Source organism: Balaenoptera borealis (assembly GCF_965194805.1).
Source record: "Balaenoptera borealis genome assembly, chromosome: 7".
NCBI classification, from domain to species: Eukaryota; Metazoa; Chordata; class Mammalia; order Artiodactyla; family Balaenopteridae; genus Balaenoptera; species Balaenoptera borealis.
Genome location: NC_138864.1, coordinates 83209657 through 83235277, shown reverse-complemented (window position 1 = coordinate 83235277; position 25621 = coordinate 83209657). Strand labels below are relative to the sequence as shown.

General features: G+C 40.1%; 2 protein-coding genes across 12 annotated transcripts in view; one reads left to right on the top strand and one right to left on the bottom strand.

Moving 5' to 3' along the window:
- The window catches only part of PLEKHA8 (pleckstrin homology domain containing A8), a 96962-nt gene that overhangs the window by 62080 nt on the left and 9261 nt on the right, over window positions 1-25621 (bottom strand). For 3 of the 10 annotated variants that reach the window (XR_014246324.1, XR_014246325.1, XM_082397970.1), the window contains exon 1: window positions 10528-10981. The exons of 2 other annotated variants lie outside the window; for them this stretch is intronic. Coding sequence is in view for 4 of the 8 variants with exons in the window: in XM_082397971.1 (XP_082254097.1) it covers window positions 10528-10567 (40 nt within the window). In the remaining 4 variants the exon portion in view is untranslated. Of the gene's footprint in view, window positions 1-9228; window positions 9408-10527; window positions 11011-25621 lie in introns of those variants that run through there. 5 more of the 10 variants (XM_082397965.1, XM_082397966.1, XM_082397972.1 and 2 more) reach the window with 3 other exon arrangements.
- Window positions 11112-23905, top strand: FKBP14 (FKBP prolyl isomerase 14). Of its 2 annotated transcripts, XR_014246331.1 has the most exons (5): window positions 11112-13053; window positions 16139-16290; window positions 19107-19234; window positions 19523-19634; window positions 21604-21708. XR_014246331.1 is itself a non-coding variant. In XM_082398042.1 (4 exons), exons 1-4 carry the CDS (start codon window positions 12857-12859, stop codon window positions 21760-21762), a joined length of 636 nt encoding a protein of 211 aa, XP_082254168.1. In that variant the 5' UTR covers window positions 11117-12856; the 3' UTR covers window positions 21763-23905. The 2 variants fall into 2 exon arrangements, 1 of the variants encoding a protein (XP_082254168.1); XM_082398042.1 differs by lacking the exon at window positions 19523-19634 and having other exon boundaries at window positions 11117-13053; window positions 21604-23905.

Below are 25621 nucleotides of genomic sequence, written 5' to 3'. Positions count from 1 at the left end.
GTTGGAGCATTTAATCCATTTACATTTACGGTAATTATCAATATGCATGTTCCTATCACCATTTTCTTAATTGTTTTGGGTTTGTTATTGTAGGTCTTTTCTTTCTCTTGTGTTTCCTGCCTAGAGAAGTTCATTTAACGTTTGTTGTAAAGCTGGTCTGGTGGTGCCGAATTCTCTTAGTTTTTGCTTGTCTGTAAAGGTTTTAATTTCTCCGTCAAATCTGAATGAGATCCTTGCTGGGTAGAGTAATCTTGGTTGTAGGTTTTTGCCTTTCATCACTTTAAATATGTCCTGCCGCTCCCTTGTGGCTTGCAGAGTTTCTGCTGAAAGATCAGCTGTTAACCTTATGGGGATTCCCTTGTACATTATTTGTTGTTTTTCCCTTGCTGCTTTTAATATTTGTTCTTTGTATTTAATTTTTGATAGTTTGATTAATATGTGTCTTGGCTTGTTTCTCCTTGGATTTATCCTGTATGGGACTCTCTGTGTTTCCTGGACTTGATTAACTATTTCCTGTCCCATATTAGGGAAGTTTTCAACTATAATCTCTTCAAATATTTTCTCAGTCCCTTTCTTTTTCTCTTCTTCTTCTGGGACCCCTATAACTCGAATGTTGGTGTGTTTAATGTTGTCCCAGAGGTCTCTGAGACTGTCCTCAATTCTTTTCATTCTTTTTCCTTTATTCTGCTCTGCAGTAGTTATTTCCACTATTTTATCTTCCAGGTCACTTATCCGTTCTTCTGCCTCAGTTATTCTGCTATTGATCCCTTCTAGAGAATTTTTAATTTCATTTATTGTGTTGTTCATCATTGTTTGTTTGCTCTTTAGTTCTTCTAGGTCCTTGTTAAACGTTTCTTGTATTTTCTCCATTCTATTTCCAAGATTTTGGATCATATTTACTCTCATTATTCTGAATTCTTTTTCAGGTAGAATGCCTATTTCCTCTTCATTTGTTAGGTCTGGTGGGTTTTCACCTTGCTCCTTCATCTGCTGTGTGTTTCTCTGTCTTCTCATTTTGCTTAAGTTACTGTGTTTGGGGTCTCCTTTTCACAGGCTGCAGGTTCGTAGTTCCTGTTGTTTTTGGTGTCTGCCCCCAGTGAGTAAGGTTGGTTCAGTGTGTTGTGTAGGCTTCCTGCTGGAGGGGACCGGTGCCTGTGTTCTGGTGGATGAGGCTGCATCTTGTCTTTCTGGTGGGCAGGTCCACGTCTGGTGGTGTGTTTTGGGGTGTCTGACCTTATTATGATTTTAGGCAGCCTCTCTGCTAATGGGTGGGGCTGTGTTTCTGTCTTGCTAGTTGTTTGGCATAGGGTGTCCAGCACTGTAGCTTGCTGGTCGTTGAGTGGAGCTGGGTCTTCACTTTGAGATGGAGTTCTCTGGGAGATTTTCTCCGTTTGATACTGCGTGGAGCTGGGAGGTCTCTGGTGAACCAATGTCCTGAACTTGGCTCTCCCACCTCAGAGGCACAGCCCTGATGCCTGGCTGGAGCACCAAGAGCCTGTCATCCACATGGCTCAGAATAAAAGGGAGAAAAAAAGAAAGAATGAAAAAGATAAAATAAAATGAAACAAAATAAAAGAAAGTTATTACAATAAAGAATAATTATTAAAAAAATTTTTTAAGTAATTAAAAAGAAAAGAAAGAAGAAAGCAACCAAACCAAAAAACAAATCCACCAATGATAACAAGCACAAAAAACTATACTAAAAAAAAGAAAAAAAGAAAAAAAAAGGACAGAGAGAACCCTAGGACAAATGGTAAAAGCAAAGTTATACAGACAAAATCACACACAGAAGCATACACATACACACTCACAAAAAGAGAAAAATGGAAAAATATATATATATCTTTGCTCCCAAAGTCCACCTCCTCAATTTGGGATGCTTCATTGTCTATTCAAATATTCCAGAGATGCAGGGTACATCAAGTTGATGGTGGAGATTTAATCCGCTGCTCCTGAGGCTGCTGGGAGAGATTTCCCTTTCTCTTCTTTGTTTGCACAGCTCCTGGGGTTCAGCTTTGGATTTGGTCCTGCCTCTGCATGTAGGTCGCCTGAGGACATCTGTTCTTCGCTCAGACAGCACGGGGTTAAAGTAGCAGCTTATTAGGGGGCTCTGGCTCACTCACGCTGGGGGGAGGGAGGGATACGGAGTGCAGGGCGAGCCTGCAGCGGCAGAGACCGGCGTGACGTTGCACCAGCCTGAGGCGCGCCGTGCATTCTCCCAGGGAAGTTGTCCCTGGATCATGGGACCCTGGCAGTGGCCGGCTGCACAGACTCCTGGGAGGGTAGGTGTGGATACTGACCTGTGCTTGCACACAGGCTTCTCGGTGGCTGCAGCAGCAGCCTAGCATCTCATGCCTGTCTCTGGGGTCTGCACTTTTAGCTGTGCCTCGCGTACGTCTCTGGAGTTCATTTAGGCGGTGCTCTGAATCCCCTCTCCTTGCACACCCTGAAACAATGGTCTCTTGCCTCTTAGGCAGGTTCAGACTGTTTCTCAGACTCCCTTCCAGCTAGCTGTGGTGCACTAGCCCCCTTCAGGCTGTGTTCACACAGCCAACCCCAGTCGTCTCCCTGGGGTCTGACCTCTGAAGCCCGAGCCTCAGCTCCCAACCCCCACTCGCCCTGGCAGCTTAGCAGACAAGTCTCTCAGGCGGGTCAGTGCTGGTCGCAGATGTGCCATCTTGAGCACATCATTTAAGTCCTTTGGGCATTATTTTCCAGTTTACAAACAGAGAGAGATGGACTAAACTGAGTATCCAAGGTTTAATATGTCATCTTCCTTCAGGCTACACTGTCTCTCTTAACAAACCCAGCATTCTCTTACCATCCTAGCTCCAAGCCTGAGGGTCACTTCTGCCCCATTCCTCCAGGTCAATCGCTAAATCCTACCCAATCACCCTCATTTCTACTTCCGGCTTCAAATGCTCCACCGTGCCCACACCAGGGCATGAAGTCATGGAAAGGACACGGAGTCAGGCAGACCTGGCTCAAGACTTATTTGCAGTAGTGTTCTAAGTGAAGTATTTAGCACGTGACCTTGGTTTATTCATCTGTGAAATGGGGAACAATGCCTCCCCTCTTGCCTTCCCACATCATCTTGCCCTTGTATTTCAACCTTCCCTCTTCCCTTATCATGTTTCAGACGGCTGAATCTTCCTGAAGTACTGTTTCTACCTGTCCTTTCCTCCTATTTAGAAACCCCTAGAGATTCCCTACAATACTAACTTGAAACTCTCAGGCTTGGCTTGGTTTAATAATCTAATCCCATCCTAACAACACCCCAGTATATCCTCCTGCTCTCAGAAAAGAACCCTCCTTTTTAGTCCTGCTGGTTTCTTCATTGAGGCTTCCTTCTGTTCCCTCACACCTTACTCTTTCTGTCCAGGCCAATCCCACCCACCCTTTGGTCCCTCCTTTTCCATGAAGTCTTCCCTGACCACGCCTGAAAAAGGATTCTCTACATTTTTCTTGACAAAGGTATGCCTGTCTCCTCAAGTTTTACACCTTTCTCACTTTCTTACTTTCTTCTCTCTTAATCTTTGGTGGCTTATACTGGCCTCAGAAGTTGAAGGGCTGGACTCCATCCAAGTTGTAAATACTGCCCAGCAGAGGCAGAAAAGCAACAGGACATCTGTGGTGTCAACCTGGATGACCAAAGACTAACATTACAGCTGGTCAGGGGTGCCCCAAATTTGCCTTTAATATTCCAGTAAAGACACCAGAGGGTGATAGGTAACATCTAACTACAACTAGGGACCAGCTATATGCAACGTGGTCCCTCTAAGCCTTGTCAAGCCACAGTCTCAGAATAACCACATAAAAGCTTCAAGTCAAAATCACAAATTTATCTGGAAGGGCATTTCTGTAGCTGAGAAAGATGTTCACTAGACTATGACCTCCTTGAGAACAAGGATCATGTCGTACTCAAAACAGTATTCCCAACAACCCACATAGGGTCTGGTAAGAAGTTGATAAGCAGTGTTTTTTTAATCATTTATTCTCAGTAAATGAAAGATTGATTGACTGGGGGCTATTAGACCATGTTAAAAGTAGGTTGCTGAAACAATTTCTCTGATATCTAAAAATCAAAACAGAGCCATCCTTGTCTTGGACTATATAGGAACTGAAGGACATGGAATAGATTTTCAAGCAAATGGTATTTTGCTTCCTCTGATGTGATAGGAGTACTGAGAACGGTCAGCCCTCTCTCTGGCTAACTCTGTATTATCCATTTCTCCTTCTCTCCTGGTACTTTTATACCCTCCAAGGCCAACTTGAAAATGGATCTGGGGAGAAAAATGCCTAACCATCATGGTAATTTTTGGACTCACCTTCCCTATTGTCTCATTCATCTGTCTTGTACACAAAAATAGCTCCACTGCTGGTTTTTTTGGTCTGTCTCAAATCTATTCCTAATGGAATTTAACTAGCTTTTTTGCTCAATTCTAAATAAGATGAAAGTAATGGTAACAAGAAGTGGTGAGGATTAAACACTGAGAGTACAGTCCGAGAACAATGGTACCCAGGCCTCTTCCATCCACAGACCACTTCAATCACATAATACTCCATGGATCACTCCTAGTATCTCCAGTCACATCACATATCAGAATCAAGGGGAAGACGGGTATTGCTTTTGATGCAGTGGCAATGAGGCAATGGTTTCACATCTCTTATGTTCTTTAACAAATTATTAATAAATTTTTGCTGGGAATAAAAGTACATACCAGTGGTACACAGAATTACATGATCTGTAACCACCATTCATCCACAAGGATGACTGTCATAGGACTGCAGAGTCAATTCCAAAATTCTGATGGTTTATTTGAATCTTCTCCTTTATAATTTATACCCCTCCAACTTCCAAAAGGACGATTTAAGGAATTCAGGATACATATACTCTCAGAAACCGTAAGGAGCCACAATTCACACATAGGCAATACAAACTGATTTTTTCCCTGGTATCATTAACCAGGAAAACCTAACTTGAAGTGAATTATGTACAAGGCACATTCATATATGCTATCCATTTCACCTTTATAACAAACCTAGTATGGCTATTATTCTTGTTGTCACAAAACTGAGGCTCAGGGAGATTAAGTAAGAGCTAAAACTACAAAAAAACTTTTAGAAAAAAAAATAGGACCTAGGGTTAGGCAAAGGTTTAAGATTTGACACTAAAAGCACAAGCAATAAGAGAAAAAGATTGATAAACTAGACGTCAAAATTTTAAACTTTTGTGCTGCAAATGATACCATAAGAAAGTGAAAGACAATCTACAGAACAGGAAAATATATTTGCAAATAATATATATGATATGGAACTTGTATCTAGAATAAAGAGCCCTAACAATTCTATAATGAAAAAATAAATAACCCAATTAACAAATGGGCAAAGGATGTGAATAGACATTTATCCAAAGAAGATGTACAAATGGCTAAATAAGTGCATGAAACGATGAACAACATCATTAGTCACTAGGGAAATATAAACCACACTGAGCTACCACTTCACACTCACAAGGATAGATATAATAAAAGAGACAGACAATAACAAATGTTGGTGAGGATGTGAAGAAACAGGAAACTTCTTTCATTACTAACAATAAGGTAAAATGGTGTAGCCACTTTGGAAAAGTTTAGCAGTTCCCCAAACTGTTAAAGAGTTACCACATGACCCCACAATTCTACTCCTAGGTTTATATTCAAGAGAAATGAAAACACGTCCACACAAAAATGTGACACAAATGTTCACAGCACCATTACTCATAATAACCAAAAAAATGGAGCAACCCAAATGTTCATCAGTTGATGAACAGACAATCAAAATGATATATCCATACAATAGAAAATTATTTGTTAATAAAAAGGAATGAAGTACTGATACATGCTACAACACTGATGAATCCAAAAAAACATCATGCTAGGTAAAAGAAGCCAGTCACAAAAGACCACATAACGTACGATTCCATTTATATGAAATGTCTGGAATAGGCAAATGTATACAGACAGATTAGTGGTTGCCAAGGGCAAGAGGGGGTGGGGGGAATGGTTGATAACGGGTATTTCTTTTTAGGATAATGCAAATGTTTTAAAATTGATTGTGGTGATGGTTATACACTGTAAATATATTAAAAACCATTGACTAGTATACTTTAAATGGGTGAAATTCATGAGAGGTTAACTCATATCTCAGTAAAGATGTTAAAAAAAAAAAACAACAAAAAAGGTTGCCTAGTGGTTGTGAGACCATGAGAATCCTGCTCTGAATCACTCACATTCCAGATGGCCTCTTGGCACTGTTTACACAGTACAAACATATATGGACAAGCATTACCTTCTTCCACCTGCGGGGGTAGGCAAAATTACAGCACCTCCTCAGACAACCATCTGGTGAGCATGATGCAAGCTTTTGTTATTTTTGGAATGCAGTGCTGCAATGTGCTTGTATTTTAATGCACTGGAAGGGCCCAAGAAGCCTGCAACTGGCTAGAGCTCATGGCAGCAGCCCTCTTGTGTGCTGAGTGGGCAGGAAAGGGACCTAAAACTGAAAGTAGAAAGCTCAGAGCACAGCTCAGAAAATTTCCTTGTGACAAAACATATGCACAACACTAGGCAAAGTCCTCCGTACTCCTGAATTCCTCCCCACCTCCCACCCCCAAATAAAGTCTGCTATTCTAGGTCGACATACTTTAAATATAGACACATTATGAATCAGCTAGAATTATATAACGATCAAGCAGGAAGGACCTTTACAAGTATTATGTAATGAATGGAACACAGACACTGGAGCCACTTACTAACTGTGTAACCTTGGGCTAGTTCCTTCCTCCACCTTTCTGTGCCTCAATGTCTTCATCTGGAAAATGGGAATAATAAAGGCAACTGCTTCCTAAAATTGCTGCAAAGATTAAATGAGTTAATCCATGTAAAATATTTAGAATAGTGCCTGGAACATTAGAAGTGTTAAGATTTTTTTTTTTTTTTTTTTTTTTTACTATTCTTACAATTATTCATGGGTAAATCTCATCACTTTTATGGAGGAAGATACTAAAGCTCAGAATGATAAAGTGACTCTGCAGCTGGCAGTGACAGAGCCGGCACTAGACTTTAGGACTCTTTGACTCAACTAGTGTTCTACTACAGAGCATTAACGTATAACCAAGCAGGTATAATATCCCTTGACTAACTTTTAGGGCTTGAAAGATACAAATAACAAACTTACAGTGCCTAGTGTTATGTCTCATACAATGTAGGTGTTTGTGAAATGTTTAATCCATCCCCTTTCCATTCCGGGCTTAATCTTCTAATATGTGAAGAGAGACACTAAATTCCAGAATATCCAATGTTCTACTGCACAAAAGGCAGGATGGCTCAGAATGTTGAAGAAAATACACAGAAGCTCTTTTTCTTTTTTCCTTTTCCTCTGATGGAGCACAGGGTACCTGAGTTTGCCTAATATATTAGGGAAAAGAGACTTTTCTTCCTTTCTCTTTCTGTATTTTAGCAGTACACTCATGCAAGCAATTTAGATACTGCTATTCTCAGGGCTTGATGGATGTTTCCAACTTTCAGTAATTGATACTTAACAGTTTAACTCAAGAGGCAAGAGAAGCTCACAAAATAACTACAGTATTTGGCAAAATACAATAAATGTAGCCAAAATGAGCTTTTAAACAATCCCACCATTTCTCTCTTCCACACACACAAACACATGCACGTGCATGCACAATCACTCCGCAGTGTTTAAACCAGCCTATGGGGTCCTGCAATTTCAGGCCTGCCCTCCATCCCTGCAGTCTTGTTGGAGCCTGTTCTCAGCTCTCCAGCCATGTGGGTCTTCTTTCCTTTCCTTACACTTACCAGTTTTTTTCCTGCTTTAGGGCCTTCACACTGACATTCCCTGAGCCTAAAAAGATTTTCCTTACAGCCTCCAGCTGCACCTCTGCTATGGCCTCACCACCTACCCAGCTTCTGTTTATCCTTCAGGCTCTGCTTAAATCTTTTCCTCAGTGAAGCCTTCCCCAACGACCCAGACTAGCCTCTCCCATCCTCTCCCCTCAAATCACACACGCTTGGAACTTGCTTCCAACCATGTATCCAATGAATGTCTGTCTCCCCCATCAGACTGTAAGCTCAAGAAAGGCAGGAGCAGTGTTTGTCTTGTTTAACACTGCTTGCCCTGTACCTAGCACAGAGCCCAGCACACCAGTAGCTGGTGAATGAAATTGACAACATCCACCAAGGAGTCAAAGGATCAGCTGATAAACTGTTTCCCTAACCTCTCCACTCAAATTTGGACATAAGGCATCCCGTATCAAGCTGTGGACATGACGGAAATAAACTACACAAACGGGTTAGGTACTCCCTTCGGAGAAAAATTCAAAATGAACAAAAACTTAGACTGATATTACATGTATTTTTAAATTACTATGTGCAAAACCATAAGAAAAAAATGTTACTTTTAAAAACCAGCTTCAGGAGAAGAAAATTAGTGATGTTTTCATCAAAGCTTGTCATTAACACTCACACTATGCTCTTTTGGGGAGACGAACTTGCATAGAAGGGTGGAAGAAACAAAAATGCATTTGCTCCTCCTAGGCTATTACCATTCCTTTCCAAAGTAAGTGTATCTCCTAAGGAAAGAGAATGTGCTGAACCGTAATTCTAAGTATACCCAGTGTGATGGGCTTCTATGAACAGTTTGTCCACGATGAGGTGGCTTGTGGGCCATGGGAACAAGCAGCATGATGTAAGGACAGTCATCTCTGGCAATGGCTCCAACGCCCCTTTTCTTTAGGGCTTCCACTATGGCATCACTCACAAAATTAACTTCTCTTACTTGGGGCAGAAAAAAGTAGACTCTTTTCCAACAGAACAGATGGTACAGGCACCACATGATAAAGATTCCAAAAGATCCTTCTAGAGAAATTTTGCTTTATTGAAGGATACATAAAAACAGTCAGGGGGAAAAAAAGGTATTTCATGACCAGGAAGTAGGTACAGTACCAAGAGACTAAACCTTGTATATAAAGGAGGAGGAGAAGAAGAAGAAAGAAGAGGCAAAAAAAAAAAAAAAAAGGAGGGAGGGAGATGGAACAAAAGAAGGAAGAGTGTTGAGGATGAAAGAAAACAAGTTACAAGGTGTGTGTGATGGAAAGGGGGGAAGGACCAAGACCAGCGACTAAATTTCACTCAAGGGCATAAGATTATTCATCTTATGGCTTAGACATACCTCAAAAGCAAATTACTTGATCAAGCACCCTCCCTTTAGGTTAGGAGAACGTTAGCCTCTGACATTCACCGGAGCCCAGCCATGAGGTATCCACATCTAATACAATCTCTTGACATCAAATGAAGGTCCTTGAAGCAAAGGGCAAGTCTTCTAAAACACCCCTCCTCACTCAGTTTCTACTAATGATCACAAGAAAAACAAACAGAACTCATTTGTAACCACACTATGCACAGGGAAGAGGTTCTGGGTATACCCACCAGGTGCACTTTTAGCTGTGCTCTATAACCTCATCAGTCACTATGCCAACTGCTCCTCCCAGACACAAATGTCCTTAAAACACCTCCAGAGAATCACACTACAACCTTAAAAAAAACTGTCCTATGGTCCCCTAGGATGGGAAAATACATCTCCGCCACTCTAAGAGATACTGGGAATATTTCTCATTTCAAATACATTGCTATTAAAATGTTAAGTGCCCACCTCATTTTCCATAATAAAAAGTTTAATTTCAAAAAAGTGCCTAGCACAGTTTCCAGAACACATAAGGCTTTTATTTATATACTCATTTATGAAAATGCTCGTCCTGAATCATATTCGCAGCTGAAAAATAGCTGACCTTCTCAAAATATGAAGTACTTCCACAAACTGGAAAGGGGTGAGGTACTATTTTTAAGCCATTCTGCTCAGCAGGGCAAGAAAAGAGTTGCTAATGCTTGCATTCTATTTTACGGTAATTTCTGAGTCTGTAAAACAAAAAGAAATGCTCAGTGAGAAAACCAAAAACCTTGTGCATACTTTGGAACTGAGACGGAACTCTGATACCTTGGTCTGCACTCGGATGACTCTGCAGGTGACAAAGGGAAAGTGCTTGCTCTGGGGACTTTGTTTGAAAAAGGACCTTTCACCTCTGGGATTCCAGGTTACTGCTGGCATTTATTTGAAACCTTCCGAGACCAGCTCCTTCGCCAGAATTCGAGACTCCCAGAGGACCCCACTGCAGGAATCAGCGCCTCCCTCCCGCTGCCACCGAGGGCATCGTGCCTTTCAAGTCACCCCACATCTCAGGATTTCTTAGCTTTCCTCGAAGTGAGGAAAGCTACGGCCCTCACCAGCCCCTACAGGGGGCTGTGTCTGTACAGCACGGGAGACATAGAACTGCTGTGGGGAAACATTCCCGGTCCGCGCAGGCCTCTCTGGTCTCAGGAGGGACCGTAACCCCGACCCCCAGAAGGCGCGTCCCGACACCACCCTCCCGCGGCTCAGACAAAGGACCAGAACCCGGGCACGCCTCCCACTCACCGCTCAGATAGTTGGTCCACTTGTACAGCACCCCCTCCATGGCGCCCGCGGCCACCTTGCCCTCGCCCGCCGGCCCCCTCACTGCCTCAGGCCCCAGGAGGCGAGGAGCACCGGCAGCAGAGCCATCGCCCGGCGCTGCCGAGCCGGCCACTCCCGGCGCCTAGGCCCGGTGCGGGGACACCCCGCGGGCCTCACATCCCGGGCCCGGGGGCGGGGTCACTGTGGCGGCCTCCGCACGTGAGGACGCAGCCGGCCGGTAGCCCGGCGCGGCGGCCCCGGCGCGCTGTCCTCAAGGAGGTAAAGGCACTGGGTGGGTCCGAGGGGCGGCTGAAGCCACCCAAGTGTCCCGAGTGAAGGAGCTGGTTGCTGGCGGCGCCACGGCGCGCTACCTGAGTCCTCGACCCACGGAGCTCGGGGCCCGCTCGCGCATGCCCAGTGCACCGCTTGCGCGCATGTTCCCAAAATCCACCCCGGGGTTTAGAGGCGCCGGCGCCATGGCTGATGTAGTGAGAGAGGCCCGCGGGGAAAATGAGTCCTGGGAGGCAGGCTTGGGACTAAAGGGAGGGTGAAACGGGAGGAGGGAGGCCTCTGGGACAATGGTGGAACACAGTCCTGACTCAATGGTGCGGTAGATGGGTTCCATCTCCAGATGTTTGGGAGCCACCGTGGCCCCTTAGGGTGCCCCCTGGATCCTAGTCTTCAGGATTCAATTCTTATTTCAAGGCTAATTAATCCTATGCACTTCAAGGCTATTGAGGTACCCAACAATAAGGCGTACGGAGATGATAGGAATTTCACGATAGAATACTGTGTTTGGCCAGCGAGCGTAAACAGATGTTGTCTAAACTGTAAAACCTCGCTACAGGAAGTGTGGTCCGCGGACGGCAGCACTGACATCACCTAGGAGCTTCTTGGAATTGTAGGATCTCGCCACAAGCCCGGAAACTCCCAAATCGAACTTTGCATTTTAACAAGATCTCTCGGGGGATTCCTATGCATATGAAAGTGTGAGAAAGGACTGTGCTAAGGATATTTGACTAGGGAAAATGTTAACTATAGATTCAGTGGTAAAAGCAGGTTACGAAACACAGTATACAATAGGACCCTAATTGTTTTAGGCATATGTCACAAAACCATGCACCAAAATGTTAAGATGATTATTTCTGGATGGTGGCGTTACAGGAGATCTTTTTTCTTTCTTTCTTTTTCTTTAGTGTAAGGTTACCAGATTTAGCAAATAAAAACACAGAACAATTAATTCTTTGTTTATCTGAAATTCAAATTTAATTCGGCTCCTTTATTTTAACTGGAAACTCGAGTGCTTTCCAGTTTCTTCCAAATCGACTACAATGAACACGTATTGCTTTTGAAATTACGCGAAAAATGTAAAATTAAAAATTTTAAAGACAGATGAGCCTGTGTAACTCGTAACTGTGATTACTACTTCTTGAAAGCGGAGGTCTGCACGTCCTTATCCTTGATAGAAGCTATTATTGACCCTCTACACTAAGGTCCTCTAAAATTATTAGCAGCCATAATGTTGTGCGGCGTTGTAGAATGAATCAGAAGATGGTTTGATGGCGGAGCTCAGTAGCTTTTGGGGCTGAACAACCTTAAGCAGGACGCTTAACCTCTCCTAGCCAAAATATATTTATCTTTTAATGGGATAAAAGAATCTGCCTTACCGGCAGTGTAGAGAGGTTCACGAAGAAGGCACTTTGTGAAACCTAAACCACTGTTAAAGTCTTTATCGTTCATATCCTAAGTTAAATAATAAGCGGTTAGTATTGGGCGGCCTCTCACCAACGGTGAGGGTAAACGAGTCTTTCCTGAGACCTGGACTTCACACCCTGGCCGGGTTCTTTACAGCTGTGAATCTGTCGAAGTTTCCGGTTAGCTCCGCGTTCCACCCCTCTCTCAAAGTCCGAGGTTGTGGAATTCTGTAATCCTCCGGGCTCCAGGACCTCAACGGGTGGTTCGCCTCTGGGCTTACCGCCCTGCTCGGCCGGGTGGTAAATTACACTGTTGTAGAGTCATTGGCTTGAGAGGCTCCTGAGGGACAGCACCGCAAGCCAACGGGAGCTCGCGCTTTCCAGGGGGCCGTGTTGTAAGAGCCAGTCAAGGGCCGGGTTTGGGTTTAACTCTTTAGAGGTGAGTTCGCAGTGCGTGGGAAAGTTGTCGGTGGTGAATGTGCCACGTCTGCTAGGAAGGGGGAGTCATGAACTTGCCAGAGGCTGTTGTCTTTAAGTCTTCAACTACATCCTTAACTCTATGAGGTCGGGGGGCCCTTTTTGTGTTTTTGTAGCAACTTGTTTCCCGCCCTGGCAACATGAGGCTTTTCTTGTGGAACGCGGTCCTGACGCTTTTAGTCACTTCTTTGAGTGGGGCTCTGATCCCTGAACCAGAAGTGAAGATTGAAGTGCTCCAGAAGCCGTTCATCTGCCATCGCAAGACCAAAGGAGGGGATTTGATGTTGGTCCACTATGAAGGCTACTTAGAAAAGGACGGCTCCTTATTTCACTCCACGTGAGTAATTATACCCTGCAGGTAAAATAGTAAAGAACCCACCCACATATGCCAGCTCTTGGGCAGGAACAGTGGCGTGTACCAGCTTTATCTCTATTGAAAAAAACTGAAATATCTAATTTCTTAGTTTGGGGAAAGGAAATTGTTTAAAGCCAATCTTATATAACAAGGCCTTTGAAGGTCTTATTGGAAACATGTGGTCAGGATAAAGCAGTAATTTTTTTAATTATAAAAATTAGAACTAGAATTTCTGAAATGCTGTAGAAATATCTAGGTGTATAATTAGGCAATAAGTAGAAAAGCCTTAAAGGAATTCTCATTTCTCAAACTTTATCCCTGAGGGAAAATAACTCAATTCCATTTTTATTTTGGTGTAGGTGAAATTTACTTAAACTTTTCATAGCAACTTCATGAGCAGAATATACAATCATTTATTTGCTTGTTGTAGGTTATGTTAATGCTAGTCCATTGACCTAACTTTTGTTCTGATAGATGACACTTTGGTCAAGGCACAGGACCACGATTTGTTTCATTATTTGTTTCTTTCTAGAAATTCAAAGACTTCATTGATGGGTGTGGGTGTGGTTATGGAAGATTAATTCAATACCTACAGTGAAGGATTTTCAGGTGGTTACACTATCACTATTTCTGTTTTATAAAGAAAGAAATTGCAACATGGAAAACTTTTACAAGTGTAATGATTTCCAATTAGGCATTGATTCTCCAATTCCATTCCAAAAGTATTTACTGAACATTTCTTTATGTTAGGCCCTTTGTTTGATACTAGGGAGATTTTTAAAATCTGGCTTCTCTCCATCCTCATCCATTCATTCATCTATTCATCAATCAAATCCTTAATGAGTCAGGCCCTAAGGATGCAAAGATGACTAAGAGTGGGTTCTTCTCCTCTAGAAGAACACTGTCTACGGGGGGGAGGAAGACAACTCATGATGTAAAGTACAGAATGTTCGGGCTTCCCTGGTGGCGCAGTGGTTGAGAATCTGCCTGCCAGTGCAGGGGACACGGGTTCGAGCCCTGGTCTGGGAAGATCCCACATGCCGCGGAGCAACTAGGCCCGTGAGCCACAACTACTGAGCCTGCGCGTCTGGAGCCTGTGCTCCGCAACAAGAGAGGCTGCGACAGTGAGAGGCCCGCGCACCGCGATGAAGAGTGGCCCCCACTTGCCACAACTAGAGAAAGCCCTCGCACAGAAATGAAGACCCAACACAGCCAAAATAAATAAATAAATAAATAAAAATAAAGTACAGAATGTTCAAAGTGCTCACAAAGCATAATGAACTCTGGACATAATCATGCTCTGAGAGATGGGGAAAGGGAACGACTTCCCAGAGATCATAATTGAGATGCGCCTTGAAAGATGGGTGGAGGTTTCTCCGTGGAGAATGAGGACGGGAGGACATCCCAGGTAGGGGGAATGGCGTGACCTAAAGCAGTGAAGCTTCGTGGCCCTTCCTAGACCTCGTTTTCTGATAAACTGCCTTTACTGGGCATTCCGATCTGGTCTCTCATGAGGTTCTGAAGTCAGTGGCACTCTTCTCTGAACTCTGTTAGCCTTTGCAAAAAGTTCCAAGATGAGGGCATGCCATAGAATTCTCAGCAGCCCTATCTTTTTTATCAACAAGGCCGGTGCCACAGTGGACAGTAAACAATATTAGGATTTGCATTTGAAACTTCCAATTACATTTTTTATTTTTAGTCTGATCTTTTTTAGACCCAGCCTGCTTTCTTTCAGGTCTCAGAACCAAAAGCCTGTGTGGACCCTGGTGGTAACCGCTTGACATTTAGCACTTTGCTACTAAAGTTCTAGTACCTGAAGAGGGGAATATTGTCATGCAGCCTCCATGTAAATGGCCAAAACCTGCTAACTCTCAGTATTATAAAGAAGTACCATCAAATGATCAGTTTATAAAGCATGTTCATTATTTCGAGACCCGTAGCCTATGTGGTAAATAGCCTAAGTCCTTTACCATGACAAGAAATGTTGCAAAACTGTAGGCAGTGCTGGGTGGTAGATTCTTTCTTCTTTCTTTATTCTTTTCTAGCCTTCCCCTATTTTCTATGGTTGCCATTTTGCTACTTTGATGGTGGGGGAAATTAAGGAAAAGAAGTGATGGCCTTTACCTAGATTTAGTAACCATGGTACCTGTGAAGCCTAGTAGAGTGACTTCGTTTCTCAACTACAAGATATCCTTGAATAGGACACTTTCCTTATTGCACTAAGAGGGAGCTAACTGGGGCTTAGCTACTACTCAGCCCACAAGCCCCTCCAGTAGCTCAGCAGGTTGGTTTTCTTAGGCTGGCCTCTCTCCAACTCATGAGCCAGGATATCTTGACCATTTCCTTCTTCCCCAGTCCTTGAGGGGCCACTCCTCCAGACTTCCTTGCATAGCCCCACAATAAACTCCTGGGAGAGAACTAGGCCAGGGTCTGAGTGGGGATTCAGGGTTGAAGAGCAGCCTCTTGCACCTATCAGAGCCATCAGCAGGCTATACATCAGGAAAGGTTGTAGGCAGGATATAAGACACTGAGCTCCTGACTCCACTGTGCAAGTGGGCATGGACCCGTGAGCGCTGGCAGTAAATTCTTAGCTTCTCATTCTCCTTCCCAAACTCATCCATTTCCCATTATTTTATCCCTTTTCTGCATCCTAGTGGTCTTCCTGGGACAGCATCACTTTGTGATTAAGACTTTGCACTTTGGAGTTGGGTCAGATACTGGCACCCTCCTCTGTACAATGGGGTAATAATGGTACTTATATTATCATTGTTAAACTTAAAAGAAGCAAAGCATTTAGGATAATACCTATAAACAGTAAATGCTAAGAGTTGTTTTTATTATTATTCCCTCTGCCAGCTCTAGCAAATTCAGCTATGTGAAATTTGCATCAAGAAAGGTAGGAAGTGAAATGAATTACTATAGAGTTTGACATGTGCATGTGTGCTATTTTCATTAATTTCCAAACTAATAAAATTAATCAGTCATGGGTGGAAATGTTATACCACAGCAATAAAAAAATAATGATAAAGTTACTAAGGAGTTCTAATGTGTTTTCTTTCTACTGTAGTTACAAACATAACAATGGTCAGCCTATTTGGTTTACCCTGGGCATCCTGGAGGCTCTCAAAGGTTGGGACCAGGGCTTGAAGGGAATGTGTGTAGGAGAGAAGAGAAAGCTCATCATTCCTCCTGCCTTGGGCTATGGAAAAGAAGGAAAAGGTAATAACAATTCTACATTTTTACTACAGCATTAGAATTCTTCTCTGGATTAGGGATAGAAGTTAGTAACTACTATGTATTTTTTTCTAGAAGTAAATAGAGGACTTGTATATCTTAGGAAAATATAATTGTCTTGATTAGCATTTGAAATGGCCAATTAAGGCCATAATATGTAAATGGTCAACTGAGCCAATAAGGAAAAACGTTATGTAATCTCAACTCTATTATTAATATTGCTCACCAATATGGTGGGTTTTGTTTGTTTGTTTTTGGCCGCACCACCTGACATGTGGGATCTTAGTTCCCCAACCAGGGATCGAACCCATGCCCTCTGCAGTGGAAGCACAGAGTCTTAACCACTAAACCACCAGGGAAGTCCCTGGTGTTTTTTTTTCTAATGGTGGTATTATTTCCATAACATGATGTTTACCATTTTAACCATTTTTAAGTGTACAGTTCAGTGGCATTAAGTACATTCACATTGTTGTGCCAGCGTCACCACTATCCACCTCTAAGACTTTTTTATCCTCCCCAGTTGAAACTTACAATTTGTTTTCACAATGCAAAAAGAAAGACTACTCAACATAATTGTTTTGATGAGTCAAACATTTGAAATATAGATTATTAAGGCAATAAATGCAGTTTTAGATGTGGGCTGTGTGTGACTCACAAATGAAGTCTCCCACGACAGAGCTCTTATGGGAGTTAATTTTCATCTTTGTTTTAAAGTTGTTTTATAAAGTTTTTGATAATTTATTTAAATAAATAATGGAGTGACATGAAATGAGTTTAATAAAGCAGAAGCAAGTGGGCTAGTTGGTCCAGGGAGCCTTTGTGCTAGATGTTCTAGGGCAGCCAATAACACCTGTTGTTTAGGTGGGAACCCATGCAGTTTTCCAAAGGGCTACTTACAAGAAGCCTGAAGATGTTTACATGCATGTATCCTGTAATTCCTTTATTAGAATCTTACCTAAGGGAATAGTCTGGTATTGGGAGAAAGGTTCATAAACAGGGATGTCCATCACTTGTTATTTCTAATAGCAAAAAGATTGGAACCAACTTAAGTGTATAATGAAAAGGGTGTATATAAATAAAATATGGCCCAGTTATTTTAAAATGGCATTTTAAAGATTTTAAAAATTACATCTAAAATATGTCTGATATAATGTTATATTTATAAAGGTAGAAAATGAAGATATATATATTATGATAGTAAGTATTAGGAAAAAATATATACACATACAAAGTGAATCACAAGGAAATAAATAAGAATGTTAATAATGGACAGTGGTTCTGGGAGTTATTTTTATTTCTGGTTCTGTCTCTTCCACATTCTCTACAATGGGCACATATTATATAATGAGGAAGAAAAAAAATTTTAAGAAGTCATCAGAACTAGACAGAAAACCACTCTGACGTAGTAGAAATACAGACTTCACAGCATCCTGAAGTCCAAGCTTAACCATTTACAAGGTGGGGATTATGATTTCCTAGCCCCAGTGTACTGAGAAGAAAATAGGTGTCATATGTGAAGTATCACATATTCTAAATGGATCTTGCTATGTAAATCTTATGCATAGAATAGGATTTACTAACAAAATTCAATTCTTATTTTAATAATGATCCTTTTAGAGAAGTCAAGTATCTAGAAAATGTTTCTCTGATGTTTAAACATTTCTTTCACTTTTCCTGTATCTTTGTCTCACCTTTAATATTTATGTATATAGTATTAGTCCATTTCTCTTTCTCCATACACTATTTGACTTGATTTTATTTTATAACAAGTAGAGATCTGAATTTGAGTCATTTCCTTCAAACAGAATACCATGAAACTAATTCTGCTAATACGTATTAAAACACTAATTTTGTAGTTTTTTAGTACCATGTTTGCATGCCTCCTTTTGGAAAGATACCAGTTTTATCGATGACCTCTAGTGCATGCCCTTCTCTGTCTAGATCTGGAATGGTAAGCTTCGGCACACAGTGTAAGTTTTGTTCTTTTGGTGCTTACAGATGCTCTTTAATGGGATGAGGGGGTGGGGCACTGAGAAATATTTGTAATGTTTACCCGGACCTGTATGTTAAATATAGTTATAAAGAAACACGTTGAAAAAAAATTGTCCATGTGTCCCAGAAGTTTTTTGTTTGTTTTGGTTTTGGTTTGGTTTTTTTTAAGGTCCCTGGGGCTTTAACCAAGCTCTTTTCACTTTAAAAGATTTTTATCTCCCTTCTCAGAAATTTGCTTTAATGTCTCCCCTCCCATGGAACTTCCTCAACATGTGTTAAATTTGCTTCCAGATGAGAAAACTGAGGCTTTAAAGAGGGGCAGATGTGAGCCTCAATCCCAGTGTGAAACCAGAGCTCATTCAGTTATATACTGCCTCCCAGTGGTGGAAATGGCAGTACTATATGTATTTCTAGGCCAGGACTTTTTGACCCAAAAGTTAGTAAATCATTTGTACTATATTTAACTCTGAATTATCTAAAGCCCATTAAGTCATTCTTGACATATAATATGTAACCTCTTAATTATATTTGAAATTTAATACTCAGACCATGAGGCATATCTGTGTGTGTGTAAAACAATTTTTAATTGCAAAGCCAAAAACACATTGTTTTTGATCTAATAGTTTGGATTGTTCCTTCTTTATTTTGTTTGAATAAACTATAAGTAATTTCTATACATGGGACAATCTTAGAAAGGCTCTTTATTTAATTCAATTAAAACAGTATTTTGTTCAGTACCACAAATTTTCTACCATCAAAACTTTGGGATCTATTTAATAAAACTTAACCCCTCTCTCTCTTCATGTCAGGTAAAATTCCCCCAGAGAGTACACTGATATTCAACATCGATCTCCTAGAGATTCGAAATGGACCAAGATCCCATGAATCATTCCAAGAAATGGATCTTAATGATGACTGGAAACTCTCTAAAGATGAGGTGATCTTTCCTTTTTCTTTCTTCCTTTCTTCCTTTCTCTCTTCCCTTCTCTCTCCCCCACTTCCTTTTTTCCTCCCTTCCTCCCTCCCTCCCTCCCTTTCTTTTAGCTTACTTTTTAAGAAATATATTTTAAAATAAAATTTATTTTTATTTGTGTAAAATGTTATTTATAAGTTTTCTTAAACACTGATGCTTTGAAAATTGACTTTTTTTCATAGGAAATCATTGTTTTGGAGAGAAATATATTGAGACTTTTCATTTTTTGCTTTTTTTCTCCTTAATGCTTAGGGTTCAGTGTATCTTGCTCTCGCCCTGAGTTTTTGAAGATCTGTTTTGCCAAGACAATTCCCGTTTTGGAGCTACGATATAAGAAACGTAGATGTCCTGCAAAATATCTCACGTGGGCAGTTTCTGTTTAAAACTTTAGACTGGTTGTTAAATGAGTTGCATAGTGATTTTCTAGCAGTTAGCATCAGCAAGCAGATCACATGCTCAGTTTTGCTCAGGTTAGGAGACCCCAGTCTGGATTTTCCACAGTAGGAGACCTTTCCTAGCCCGCACAGGGTCCTGGTGCTGAGTAAGGAGAAAGGAAGAAGACTTCTCTTTATAATTTATTTAGGTGTTTGCAGCCATTGCTACACATACCTGTCTTAGTCTGGCTTCTGTGGGGAAAGAAGTGGAGGTAGATATCTAGCCCTATGTTTTTTGTCTACCCGTATTCTCCATTCTGGCTTGGCTGGTCAGAAATCAAGTCCCTTTTTATGCTTTCATCAATTTCATTCTAATGGCTAGGAAATGATTGTCTTTTTTTTAATATATAAATTTATTTATTTATTTTTGGCTGTGTTGGGTCTTTGTTGCTGCACGCGGGCTTTCTCTAGTTGCAGCGAGGGGGGCTACTCTTCGTAGCGGTGCGCGGGCTTCTCATTGCAGTGGCTTCTCTTGTTGTGGAGCATGGGCTCTAGGCACGTGGGCTTCAGTAGTTGTGGCTCGTGAGCTCTAGAGCGCACACTCAGTAGTGGTGGCGTATGGGGCTTAGTTGCTCCGCAGCATGTGGGATCTTCCCAGACCGGGGATCGAACCCGTGTCCCCTGCGTTGGCAGGCGGATTCTTATCCAGTGCGCCACCAGGGAAGTCCCAATGATTAAGTCTAAAGACATGTTGTTATAAACTGCAGGGTCATGATCCACAGCTACTAAATTCATAACACCTCAGAGTGTTATCAGTCATGGACTTTTTTCTATCCAAGATAAATTTGAATTCCCTTTCATTAAAAAAATCTTGAAGAAAAAACATTCACATGGTTCAAAAAAATCAATTCCATATAAAAAGATTTATTAAGAAGTCATTTTCCCACCCACATCCTCTTCTACCATGTGACCTCCCCCTTCATATCCAGTTTTACTAGTTTCTAACAAACCCTTCCAGTGTTTCTTTATGCAAATACTAGCAAGCATGAATATATATTCTTATTTCCCCCTTGCTTACACAAGAAGTAGCATACTATACATACTGTTTGACATCTCACTTTATTCACACAATATACCCCGGAGACATGTTCTACATTAGTCCATAGAGTTTCATTATTACTGCCCCCCACCCCTTCTTAACAACTGCATTAAATCCCCTTAATCTTAAAAATAAATATACACTATATGTTTGCATGTTGGTGGTAGGGGGAGGAGAGAAGATTTGAAAGTGCTGATCTAACAGAGGAATAATAGGGATATGATTCAAAATGAAAATATAGGTTGAATTGCATTATGGTGAATCTAGTAGGTAATTGGGGGCAATATTTTGTTTATATATTTAAATATCTGTATAAAAATGGAAACTTTTAGTCTAAATACTCATCAGGCTGGATTTTGCTTTAATTTCTGAGATCGGAAGGTCATGTGGCGTGATTACAGCCAGTCCACAGCAGGTACTATTCCCAGACGCCTACTTAAAATTTAAAAAGGCCATCATTTAATCTGATTTTAAGAGAAATATCTGGAATTCTGACCCTTCTTAGAAACAAGATCTGGATAATTCGGTGGATTGAAAGATAGCAGTCTTTCAAATGCTTGGTTTTATTTAGACTCGGATTAACACATAATATGCTTTCACTGTGTGTTTTTCCCATGATATAAGCCATATATTTGCCTCTGAGCAATATTTTGTGTCTCTACTGTAGCACTATAGCAACAGCTTTTAAGGGGAAAAATTCCTTATAATTCTCTTACTATCATTAGAAATATATCATAAGGTAGTTGTTTAGTAGTTGTTATATATAACTAAATGCACTGCCCGTCCAGTCTGTGATATTGATTGGCTCGATGTGGGTGTCCTAAGAATTATAATTATTAATGTGACCCATTATTTTGTAGGTTAAAGTGTATTTAAAGAAGGAGTTTGAAAAGCATGGTGCAGTGGTGAATGAAAGTCATCATGATGTTTTGGTGGAGGATATTTTTGATAAAGAAGATGAAGACAAAGATGGATTTATATCTGCCAGAGAATTTACATATAAACATGATGAATTATAGACACACGTCTGCCCATTTTATATAGCATCCATCCTTAAAAGAGAGGGTAACCATCTTGAAAGAAAGTCTTATTTGTTAACTATGTTCTGTTCATGCTTTGGTTTTTATTTTTATATATTTTTCTGAATATTATTAGAAGAACCCCTTAGGGCTTCTAAGTACCCATTTCTTTCTGGTAGGTTATTAGGAAGAAAAAATTGATTTGTCTTTGAATAGAAGACTTCTGGACCATTTTCCACTTTTACATATGAAGCTTTATGTTTTACTTGCTTACTTGTGATTTTAAAATATTGCCACTGGGTGCATGCCCAACATAAGACCAGGTTATAGCACAAATCAGCACCCTCTGTTTCTTCTTCCCTCTATTTTCTCCAAGTTAGATGCTGATATTTGAAAAGCCTTTTGCAATAGCCCAAGGCTTATTATTTTCATGTTGTAATGAAACAGTGTGTCTGTAACTGCCTTTGAGTCTCTGCTTGAGGAAAAAGGGAAAATGGTTGTTGAGCTCTACGTTTAAGAGTTACTGCTTTACTGAGGAGATGTGCAAAGCTGAAATGAGTAAAGTTAATAATTTATAAATATGTTTACATTGAAATATTCTGCCTGGGATTTAAGCTACATAAGGTTGGGTTCCTAGTGATGAATGACCTATTGTGATTAATAGAACAAATTATTTATGTGTTTATTTCTTCATAATAAAATGTGTCAAAGTATTGTAGAGGAGGTAAAGAGTTGTATTGAGTCAGTGTTTACTTTTTAAGGCTGGAAGATCACCCTTCCTGGTTCTTTAATTAATAAAGTCTATAACTAATGTATTATACTACAGTAACATTGTCTTATAAGAGAAATTAGTAATACAATAAAAATTTTCCTGTTTCTGCCTCATCAAAAAAGTGAGGCAGACCTACAGCAGCTACTATTGAATACAGGTCTATCCTGGATCAAAAAGTTGATGATTTTATAATTTTATCTTAAATTGGAATTTTTCCTTAACACTTTAAAAAAGTGCCCAAATCTCCATTTGCTAAGAAGAATCCTTTATAAGTTTACAAAGTGATCTCAAGTGCATCATTGTCTGATTCTCATTAGTCTGAAGCCTATGGAAAAAAGAGGGTAGATCTTAATGTACCTATTTTATAGATGAGGGAATTGTCATTAAGAGAGACTTGTGCCCAAGGTCAACAACTAACTTATAGAACCAGATTTCAGTCCCCAAGTTAAGTATGTTTCTACTGCCCTCTACTATTGAAAAAGTAAAATTTTTCTTTGAATTCATTGGGCCTAATTCTCTCTTCAGTTTGCTCTCCTAGCAGTCAACTCTGTTTTTTGTCTTTGGGTCCTTATCCTTTGAAGATAGTTAACTGGCTGTTTATGGCGCTTTTGAATTCCCATGATCCAGAAATGGCTCTGGTTTCATTGAATAATCTTGGGGTGAACACTGAATTGCCTCAAAAACCTAAGGGTGAGAGGGTCCAGGTGTGTGTCTTAGTCCTTTCATTCCTGTTTACCTCTAGGTTTTTGTTTTTTTTTTTAATACTTATGAACAATTACTACATCATATATAGACTACTTTCACCAATTGTATATTGACATTTTCGCCACTAAGACATAAAGTTCTTGAGAAGAACATAAATAACACCTTTGTCTGATGAAATCACCTATATTTAGAAAAGTCTTAAGTTGTCACTGCTGTTTTCCTCAACCTGAAGGTGTTATAAGCCACAATACAGAAAGCTTTTGTCTGTATTATTGGGGGAAAGAAAGTAGCTTGTCATAGGGTGCTACTTTGTATAAACATTACTGATAATGCTATCTGTGGTAGAGCAAGTAAAGTAAAAAGAATTTTGGTTATTCAGGTAGCATATTTCTTTATCTTGTGTGAATTTGGATCAATTCCCACCTAAATAGGTAGACACCAGTATGAAATGACAATATATAAATAGGTTATGGTTGTTTTTATGTTACCTGCCTTTTTAGTTTAGCTGCATCTTTGCACCTTTTCATTCGTAAGAATAATCAGACATGAACTGTGACTTCACTTGTATATAATTTGACTCAGTAATACTGCTAAGATGTGTCATATTTAAATTTATACAACTCTGTTGTGGTATTCTTTTCAAAATAAAGTTTATTTGGGAAATAATTGGTTTTGTGAAAAATTCTTCAAGTCCCAGTTTCCTCAGCAGCTTTATTGATTTTCTTAACTGTTACTCTAGGTTTTATGTTGAAATTAAGTGAGGAAAATGGACAGGTAATGAGAGGAGAGGGGTATGGTGACATTTTGAATGTGTCTCTGGTTATTCACTCTGTTTAGATATATTTGTAAGGAAAGCTGTGGTGTGGTTTAAATTGTTTTTAAATAAGCATCAAACCTTGAACATTGAGGGCAATAGTTAATGGTGAATTTTTTTGGTAGTGGAGAAGTGTATGTGGTGTTTTGCTTTGTTTTGGTGGTAATTATCATTATTGTTTTGGTTTAGGAGTTTATTGTTTGTCACAGGTGGACATTATGACGATTAATGCCTACTGAGTAAATTAGTGCTATAAAATACCTTATGTAATTAAGTGAAATTCTGGGTTGCCATAAAAATAACAGGAAACAATGATTTCTGATTCAGATGGGTGACTAGCCATTTGAATCTTTCCTTGTGGAAATGAATTTGTACCTCTTATCTTATTTGATATACGATATTGCTTATACCTGTAATGCTATTTAGATATCAGTATGCTGTCTCTCCACTGAATTGAGGATATGGGTGATTTCCCAGTGTTGTTTGGAAACTACAAGAGAAGAAGGAACTTGGTGAAATGTTATGGGAAAAAATAACACCTTCTCACCTCTTGTTAAAAAAGCAAATTGTCTGGATGAACCTAGAGATTATCATACTGAGACAGAGAAAGACAAATATTATATGGTATCATTTATATGTGGAATCTAAAAAATAATAAGAATGAATCTACATACAAAACAGAAACAGCCTCACAGAGACAGAAAACAAAGTTGTAGTTACCAGAGGGGAAGGCAGGGAGGGATAAATTAGGAGTATGGGATTAACAGATACACACCACTACATATAAAACAGATAAACAAGGAATTACTGTATAGCACAGGGAACTATATTCACTATCTTGTAATAACCCTATAATGAAAAATAAAGAATAAGAAAATATATATGTGTATAACTAAATCACTTAGCTGTACACCTGAAACTAACACAATATTCTAAATCTATACTTCAATTAAAAAAGAAAAGCAAATTGTCATTATAATAATAACTCTGGGAAAAAATAACAAGGGACTTATTTTCCAGAGATGCAAAACACTTGGACGTAAGAGTTTTGTTTTGTTTTGGTTTTGTTTCTTACCCACTTTAGTTTGAAATGAAATCTAAAATGTCAATCATGAATATAAATTAATATGCCCATTTGAAAACATTAAAATTATAGTACTTCTGTTTCTTAGTATCTATAGCAGTCTTTTTAGTAGGATTTGCATATTCCCTTTTAGTACAATGAAACTCATACATTCTTACATATGGGTTTGGAGTCTTTATGTGAAGGTAAATTCTTTTCTCTCTTTAAAATATTATTTTGCCTCTGCTTTCAGCTTTGCCCCTGCAACCTCCCTCTCCTTGCTCCAGACTAATAGGAGAAAGAGACCTTAACAAACATTGGATTCATAGCTCAGTCTTCTTCAAATACAGTGAGAGGTATGCTTTGGTTCCTAAAGGCTACAGAAATGTAGTAGTGATTCAAATTTCGTGTACACTACAATCATGTGGGATATGTGTTAAAACTGCAGATTCCTAACCCTTTCCCCAGAAATTCTGATTAATTTGTGGATTGGGCTCATGAATCT